The sequence below is a fragment of the Buceros rhinoceros genome, unplaced genomic scaffold (assembly GCF_000710305.1).
Source record: "Buceros rhinoceros silvestris isolate BGI_N320 unplaced genomic scaffold, ASM71030v1 scaffold27329, whole genome shotgun sequence".
Taxonomy (NCBI): Eukaryota; Metazoa; Chordata; class Aves; order Bucerotiformes; family Bucerotidae; genus Buceros; species Buceros rhinoceros.
In genome coordinates this window covers 11125-20523 of record NW_010432529.1, presented here as the reverse complement: position 1 = coordinate 20523, position 9399 = coordinate 11125, and the positions used below count along the sequence as shown (strand labels likewise).

Below are 9399 nucleotides of genomic sequence, written 5' to 3'. Positions count from 1 at the left end.
TGCTGAAAAAGCAGTATGTAAATTCCCTGTTGCAGCCCCTGAATCTCATAGGTTGTGTAAATGGCCATGGGGATATGTACCACAGCACAGAGGGAATTGCTGGGAGCAGTATCATTCATCTCCATTACTGTACTTAGAAAAAGAGGATGGGCTCACACATTCTGTGTATAAATACAGTTCTTGTGAAGTTGATTTTGAAATAGAATTTGCTAGAGTAAGATGTTTTTCTGAAACAGTGCTTTTTGATATGCTCTTGGATAGTGCTGTTGAGTTGTATTAGTCTGGTTGATCACGAGGCTACGTGATAGATGAATGCTTACAGAATAGTAGAGATGGTGATACGTGCAATAATATGAACATATTATGAAATCACAAAGCCATGATTAACACATGAAAAACATAAGGAAAATGTACATAATATTTCAAACGGTAGTGACATATAAAGTGAGCCAGTTTTGGTTTCCTGTGGTTAATATACTGATCTGTTGTCTACTCTCGTTGTTTTGTGACAGTTTGTGCCAGTAATTTTTTTTTAATTACTACTAAGTAAATGTCTCATTGAACATTGATTTGGTTAAGGTGAACTGCTGTTGCGTTTCTAATAGAGCTGCCTGGATGATGACCGATAGATGTGATTGATTGTAGCAGTTACGTGTAAAATCCCTTCTCTAAAGTACTCCGAAACACTTTAGCAGAACTCTCTTACTGTGGTGCTAGCACATGAACAGATCATTTTGGAAGCAGGTCTGCCTGTAGCATTACTTGCTTCATTCTTTATACTTGCAGATCTCACGTGATGCTTGGATGTCACATATTTGAAAATCTGTGTTGGAGTTGTATGACTCTCTGAAGTGCGTTCTTAGATTTCTGGTGCCATGTTTGTCATTAAGCTGTTTCTCAGTAACTGACAGTTCAGAGATGTTACATAACTTTGTGTGGTTATTTTTGTACCTTACCCATCTCTGGTTGTCTTTTAAGACTTTTACTGACTACCAAGCTTAATTTTTTGTTTGCCACTGTTAATGAAGGGAGTCCACCATCTGACGTTTCATTCACATGAAACAGGAAAAATTCCTGTAAGGACATTGAAAAAACTGTGAAACAGATCTGTCATCCTTTAAAAAGATTTCAGGCAAAAGGCTCCTCTTTTCCCTTTGCTGTCATGGTGTTTGGGGGAGAAGTGATACAGTTCACACTTTGAAAGAAATCATAGCCATTCTTTATTGCTTTTATTGGAATATTGTAATTAAAATTAGTGAATCATTCAAGGGCTTTGCTTAACTTTTCTCCCTGTAGTCTTCAGGAGGACAGGGTAGGGGAGGAGCTAAAAAGCTGTTTTTAACTTTTAGTTGGATTATAAGATTTTTTTTATGCCCTCTGTTATGAAATTTGACCTAAATATTCAAATTTTTTAAAACCATGAAAGTCTTCGTATTAAGAGCAGTACAGTTCAGGGGTCATAGTAACAGATGGGAGATAAAATCTGTTTCTCTTCCATTGATGTTTTTGTCCCAGTCTTTGGCTTATGTGTGTGAATTAGGTAATAGGCATAAGAATGTCTATTATCTGATTCTAAAATGTATGGTATAAAATAAGCTTTGATTTTAAAATATGATTTATGGCTGGAGCCAACAGAACTCTTCCCTCTTTCTGTGTACTGCTTAATTATTTTAGTTTCATATTTCATTTTATAATCCATTGGACCTTGGATTTTATTCAGTATAGTATTAAATTGCTGCCACAAGCATAAAGCACCATTCTGTTACCATAATTATTTTGAGTAATCAGAAAATAGCTTCTCTCCTGCTGGTATTTTTCTTTCCAAAGGAAGCTGGCCAAGACCTAAAGCAATAATTATATTGTTTAAGTATGTGAATGGTATATAAAATGGATTTTAAAACGCTTTGTGCATGCAGATACTGTCCTTTATGTAAATGTTTAGCTCCTTATAGTATCATGTAATTCATATGATCCTATTTTTGAATTTTAATTCAACAGCAGATAATACATTTCAGCCAGTTAATAATACAGCTAACTGCTTTTTTCTCCCTGTTATATTTTCACAGATGTTGACTTACTTTGCAGCATTTGAGGTATTCTTTGAAGAAAATCTGCCGAAGTTATTTGCTCACTTCAAAAAAAATAACTTGACTCCAGACATCTATCTTATTGATTGGTAAGAGATTGAAAGTATAATTACTAATGTGCCTACTAGCATACAGTTCTGTGTCAGTATCTGTGGCAGGAGCTGAAGTGCTCTTACCCAATTTAGAATTTTTCTAAGATAAAGGCTTTATCTTTTGTTCAGTGCTTGAGTTGTCAGTCCAAGTCATTTCCCACATACTCTGTGATGTTTAACATTTGCCTAACCTTTACTATTGTGCTTGTGTGAAGTTTGAAGCTTGTTATGAAATACAGCTATACAGCAATGTTTATCCACATTTAGTGCATATTTGGATTGGCATTCTGTGAAAATTGGTTAGTTTTTCTGCTGCATGCGCAAGGGGTGTATATCCAGAAAGTATTGCTAGTCTTGTGTTTGCAATGTATAATTTGTCCTCCTGCACAGAACAGGAGAAGAGCAGTTAAACACTTGTCTATACAACAACAAGCTAGAAGCTACACAAAAGCAAACACTAGGCTTTTGGCAGGGTGAACTATGACTCCTGGGCAGTATCTTGCTCAGCTTAGGTGGTCCTAGATCCTGTTTAGAGGATCCCAGCACAGGTTGTTTAAAAACTGATCTTGACATAGTCCAGTTGACGGGGTAAAGGGCATTACCATGTTTTTAATTACTGTTTTTAATACTGCAGCTATTTCACTTAGGCAATTAGAATCTTGTTGTTTGGTGAAAGTGCCTTTGCTTTTAGTTCTCGTATAATTAGGACCTTTTTCCTTATGAGGGGAAAAAAGCTAAGGATCTTATTTGCACTCCTGCCAAATTTCATTGTGATCTAAGGCACTTGAAATTGAGTGTTTGCCCTTGTGCCTATCAGACTTCGGAATCTGGGGCAGGTGAAATGCGTCTTCTCACCAAGAAAGACTTTTTTTCTAAGTTTTGGGATGATATGACATTTTTTCTGTGAAAAATTGGTTTACTCTTAAATTGTTGACAACTTCTCCTGTTCTCAGGTGTCTGACTAAATACTTTCAGAAAAAGATTAAGATCCCAGTAGCAACAACATTTTTTTCTGAGATTCCTAAGTTATTAATGTTGAAAACACTTGTACTGTTAATGCGATTCTGCCTGAACCAAGCTCCTGATAGCCTGATATTTATGACCTAATTGTTAGCACTGCACGTGTTGCTGATCTAGTAGGCAGAAATCTGTTTAAAGTAATTCAGTCCAATCCAACAGCTTGAAGTTTTAATATGTGAGTTTTCATAGGATCATAGGATTGCTGGAGCATTGAAAGGGACCTCTGGAGATCATCTAGTCTAAACCCACTGCACAAAGCAGGGTCAGCTAGAGCAGGTTGATCAGGACCTTGAACAGATGGGTTTTAAATATTTGTATGGAAGGACATCTCTGTTTCAGTGTCCAAAACAAGTGGTTTTTAAAAATTCTTTTAATCTTTAAATGGAACTTCCTGTATTTCAGTTTGTGCCCATTGGCTCTTGGCCTTTCACTGGATACGACTGAGAAGAGTCTGGTTCTGTCTTCCTTATGCCCTCCTATCAATTATTTTTGTACATTTAGTTCTGAGCCATCTTTCTCCTGGCTAAACAGTACCAACTTTCTCAGCCTCTCTCTGTGTATCTGATGCTCCAGCCTTCAATCATATTCATGGCAAGCTGGATTTGCTTCAGTATACCTCTGTACTCTTGTACTGTATCTGTTGTATCTGCACCTCTTGTACTGGGAAGCCGAGAGCGGGCTCACCAGTGCTCAGTAGAGGGATGACCTGCCTTGGTCTGCTGGCACTGCTATTCCTAATGCAGCAGTTTAATGCAGTTTCTGGATGTTCTTTGCTGCAAAGGCACGTTGCTGGCTTGCATTCAACTTGTCTGCCAGGGCCTCCATGTCCTTTTCTGCAAAGATCTTTGCACACCGTTGGCTTCCCACATGTCCTGGTGCCTGGGGTTTTTCCTGCCCAGATGAGGGACTTGACATTTTACTTTGTGGAACGTCATGAGACTCACATCGGCTCGTTTCTCCAGTGTCTCAAGGTCCCTAAGAAGTGGTGTATCCACCACTCGTCTCAGCTTTCTATCACCTGCAGGCTTGCCGAGAGTATAGTCTGACCCATTGTCTAGGTCCTAAATGACGGCATTTGAAAGTATTGAATGAGTATCAAACCCTGGAGTACTTTACCAGTGGATTGGCTCGAAGCTATACTTTATGCTGCTAATGACAATCTTCTGAACTTGGCAGTTCAGGAAACTGAGCTAGTTTTCAGTCCATCTTACTGACCATTTATCTAGTCCATACTTCATCAGTTCATCAACAAGGATTTTATGGGATAGTGTTGAAAACCTTGCTAACGTCAAGATAAACAACATCCATTGTGCTCCCCTCATCCACAAAGCCAGTCACCTCACTGTAGAAAGCTGTCAGGTTGGTCAGGCATGATTTTGCTTTCATAAATCCATACTGACCACTTCTATTAAATTCCTGGACATAATTTCAAAACATGTTTCTTCCATTACTCTCCTTGGGGTGGTGGGGAGACTGAAAAGCCTGTAGTTGCCTGGATTCTAATTCTTGAAGATAGGAGTGACATTTGTTTTCATCAAGTCCTTAGGATCCTCCCCTGATCACTGGGGTCTTTCAAAGAGTTGACTTTTTATGTGGCCAGTTGTTCTCTCTGAGCACATTTATAGGTTAAAAAAGAAAAAACCAACTTCACTTATGAGCAAAGAACTGAAGTGTTGTTGCCTGTGTGGGGCACATCAGGCCTCTCTTTTGTTCCTTCTGTGGGTATTGTTAAGACCATTTGAAAAAAAGCTTCTTTCAGGAGCTTCTCAAGGCCTTTGTACCAAGAGATTGACAACCCTTATCGTTTCTTGCTGACTACCTGCATCCATATTAAACTGTTTATTTTAATCCCAAGGAGAACTTACTGTGTTCCTCCTCATCCCTAGAGAGTCACAGCACTATGACCTTGCACAGGAATATGGACTAGCTGAGGTAGTCTTGTGCAATCCTATATTAAACTTTTTTCACACTTGTCTTGAGCTAGACAGCTTGTCCCACTCTGTCTTTAATTTTGTGACAGTGGAGTTGGTATTTAACTGTGTAAGATTTAGGTATAGTATTTAAATACATATGTGTGTACATGCATGTGTATATAAGTATATGTGTGTGAGCATATATATCTTCCTACTTTAAAATACTTTGATCCTGTAGGAAGCAGATTTTTTTTTTAATGGCCACTGGAAATCAGCAAATTGGACTTTATGTGTGCTGTCCTTACATTTACTCCCAGGCATTAATATAGAAAAGATTTAAGAAAAAATCAGGTGGGTCTGTGTTCTAACAAGTGAGTAACTATTAAAGTTAAGGGCTTTGGAAAATGTTTATAGGGTTGCCCGTGGCTCATGGCTGTTCGTGAGTTTTGCTGTAGATAAAAACAGAACTCCTTCTGGAAAGATAAGAATGTGGTTTCCATGTGTTTAAAGTCAGGAAGAATGTAGTGCAGTGTCACTCTGAATAGACAGATGTTTTGGTGATAGGTAAAAAATCTCCACACAACAGCCTTGCCCTAACAGCATCGCTTTTATTTGAACGTGCATTTGTTCTGAGCTCCAAAGGGACGGATACCTGCTGCTATATTGGTGGCTGCATGGTTACTGTGCAGGCATGTGTGCAGTAAATTGCAGCTGGTGCCAGCTCTGGGAGGGCTTCAGTAGACAGTGCTGTGAAACCCTCCTGCTCCTGCTGCAATTACAGTGGAGTCAACTAGTCTTTGTGCTGCTTTCTGTAACCAGTTTTGCAGGGAATGGCGGTAAAATTGGTACACTTAAATCATTTTGAAGGGACATGTTCCAAGAAAAAGAAATGCTGTGCCTACAGATGAGTGCAGCTGTGCAGGTCATGTGGTGCTGCTTTTTTTCTTGGGGCTAGTAGAGGATGTAGGGAGGGGAGCTCCCTTGCCAGTTCGATTCCACTACTGCCTTCTATGATGAGAAAACACCAAGGAATTAATAATTTAATTAAAAGGTACAGTGGAACGAGTATCAACAGATACCTGACAGAAGTAAGGCATCTCTTAAAAGGACCTATGTGCTTCAAGACTGAATTCCAACCAATAAATGTCATGGAGAGAATTCAAAAGCTAGGCAGGTTTTTACTTTTATTGAAGAATATAAAGGGAATCAAGTGTGAGAGAGCTGTAAGGAGCAGCGTGCAGTCAGGTTCACAGAGAATAGAGGAGAAGTAGCATGTCTGAATAGCCCAGTTTGGCCTCTTGGCTCTGTCAGCTGATACACCGCAGGCTCTTGTGAGCAGAGCAGAACGTGGATTTGCAAGGACACATGCTGTCTATCTATGGCCTGCTGCTGCTGTACAAACACCTCTTTATCCCTACTCTCAGAAATGATTTTGGCAATAATTATGGCCAAGGGCTTTGTTTGTGCTGGTGGATTGATCAGTGGTTCTTTAGTAGTACATTGACACTAACTTTCAGTTGACACCACTTGCTCGTTATGATAAAGGTCCAAGCCGCTTTGTGTGGATGTTTGTAGCGGATGCTTCCAGTGAAGTATATTTATAAATTTGCTGTCTGTTACAGTAATAAAAACATAGTCCATGTCACGCCAGTAACTCTCCACCTCCCTCAAAAATGCAGCTTGAGATGACACATTAAATACATGTTTCCTTTTCACAGAAAAAATGGACTGTAATTCTGCCCAAAGATTTCTGGTGACATCCTGAGTTTTTGAACTGGAGTAGTTATTAGACTCTAAAAGATCAGTCTTCAGCCTGATGTACAATAGTGTGCTCATCCTTATGTCACTGCAGGTCAGGGTGGAATCAAGTGAAATACTGCACTGCTGTATAGTACTCCTGGGTGAGGGAGGTTTTTTTGAGAGCTTCTGACTAGTTGGACATTGATCAGAAACTCAGTATTTTTATTACATTGATGCATTTTACAGTGCAGTCAGATTTGCTGAGTGCTAAGTTGCTCCCTTGCAGTCAGTATTATTAAGTACATAATATTTCCTTCTCAAATAAGGAACAAAGTGAAAACAGTAACTCTGAAGGTGCTAATGAGAATAGAGATGCCACTGTACAATAAAGTAGTGCATGAACACTTAGATCCTAGCTTTTGTCTTAAAGGAGATGCAGTTGAAATTCATACAAAATGTAACAACTAAAAATTAGTATCAGCATGAAGGAGGGAGCATCCAAGAATAAGTTTAAAAGGTGAATTAGTTCATCAGTTTCCACAGCTGAGCACAGCAGTTGCAGAAATATTTTTTTGCTGTGAAAGACATGGCAAAAGAATGTGTAGTGCAAGAATGTGTGAGATACAATTTGCATCCACGTTGCTGTGAGTCGTCCAAAATCTGCCTTACCTGTCTTCATCGCTGTTGCTTACAGTATCTTATGAAGACTTTTAAATATGAAAGAAAGGGGGGAAAGAAAAAAGAAAAGGCAGGAACAAAGGAAAGAAAACACAGAGCCTGTGGTTATCGTGGTAACTGCTTTGCTTTCTTTTAATGTTGAGATCATACGCTTTCCTTGTGAGTAGCAAACCAGACAGGATTTCATGCATCCACCTCATAAAGTACACTTCCATCATAAGCAGGGCTGCGAGGAGCATCTGGTATTTAGGGGTTTTCTCCCCTCTTCCAAAGAGATAGCAGCTGGTGTTCTGCGTTTACATTACTCTGACACTGACCAGCTCTCTGCTGGTGAGCTGTCTTGTCTGCACCTGGGATGTGGAGTGAGTTGAAAGAGAGCTGCAGACAGAAAATCCTCCTGCAGCCCAGCGAGAGCAGATCATGTGTATGTAGTGTGCTGGTGCTGCTGAGAGCCGTTGCTCTAGCGGGCTAGTCCAGCAGCTGCTTTATTACTGCAATAAATTTGAGCTGGGTTTTCAGACCATTAGTTTAGCTGTCTAATTAAAGAAATGTCTTTCAGTAGGAAATGTTTGAAGGGAGCAAATGCTGTGCGCATTCTTAGTAGTAATGATCCCTGCTGTTGTTTCATTACTTTATTCTAGGGGGCCCAGTCTCCGTTCTTAAGACGTGATGCATTTAATTCCATGCTAGTATTAATGCAAGTTAATTGTCTTGCAAATTTCCCACAAATTGCACTTCCTTGCAAATTATGAAGGGATCAGTATCAAACCCCTTACTTGATGTGACAGCCTTTTGTGATGCGAATAACTCTCTTCCTAGAAAAAGTAGTGTTCTAATAAATAGTTCTGACTACTTCTGACAGTTAATTTTCTGTGTAGTTGCAGATTTTAATACATGTGGGTTATGCAGGGGAGATCTGAATCGTGACAGAATAATAGCTTCTGTTACTAAAACCAGGTCAAAAAATAGACATTGCTACTTTTATCTTTAAGGACTAGCTTCTGGACTAGTGCTTTTTTTTTTTTTAACAGAAAAGCTGTTGCTTCTTTCCTGTGCATATATATGTATAGATAAAAAGTCTTAATTCTGTTGTGTAGATGTTCTGCAGCAAGACTTTTTTATATGGCATATGGCCGTACAAAAACGTTGAAAGAGTATACAAAGTCTGTAACCCGTGATCAGCCAGTAACCCAGAGAAGGGGCTCGTGTCGTTCTACTGTTATACGTTGATGGGAAAACTGTCTGTGAAAAACATATATGAACAACAGTGGTTTCTTTTCTATCCCAGACTCTACCTCTCATTTTACTGTTTTATACTTCTAATTCAGCTTTTCGGAGAACAGAATTTAAACAATTTCCACTTCTTATAAAAATACTGCAATGAGATGTAAAAATAGGAAAAGGTAGAATCCTAAGGATCCTAAACCCGCAATTTACTTGACACCTGAATTTGTGCGAATGGTTTACTTTCATCTTGCTGCTTGAAAATTAGTGTTTTCCCATGTTCCTGAAGTGCACTGATTCACAGAGAAGCCAAATACCTGATGACACGTCATTGAAATAATCTTATACATAAAAGGCAAGGCAGACACTACAGAAAATCTTTGATTATTAGAATTTGCTGTGAAAATAAATTCGTATTCTATACCTATATATGTATGCATATGTGTGTGTATATATCTGTACCACTGTATTTTTTTAATGTAAGCCCGAATTTCCTAAATAAAAAATTGGAGAGGATAGAGGAGAGTCTTAAACATGAGAGAACTACTGTTGGAGTCAAGATCCTTGAAAAGAACTTTGTGTTAAAAGAGTTGGAGAGGTCTCATTTAAATTTGAGACTTCGCTGACCTCTGCTGGGGAAAGAGG

The 9399-nt window shown here is 39.0% G+C and overlaps 1 protein-coding gene across 1 annotated transcript in view; it reads left to right on the top strand.

Moving 5' to 3' along the window:
* Nucleotides 1-9399, top strand: part of TBC1D14 (TBC1 domain family, member 14) — a 27099-nt gene that overhangs the window by 12639 nt on the left and 5061 nt on the right. The window contains exon 9 of the mRNA XM_010143827.1: nt 2067-2176. Within this exon, the coding sequence (XP_010142129.1) occupies nt 2067-2176 (110 nt within the window). The remainder of the gene's footprint in view (nt 1-2066; nt 2177-9399) is intronic.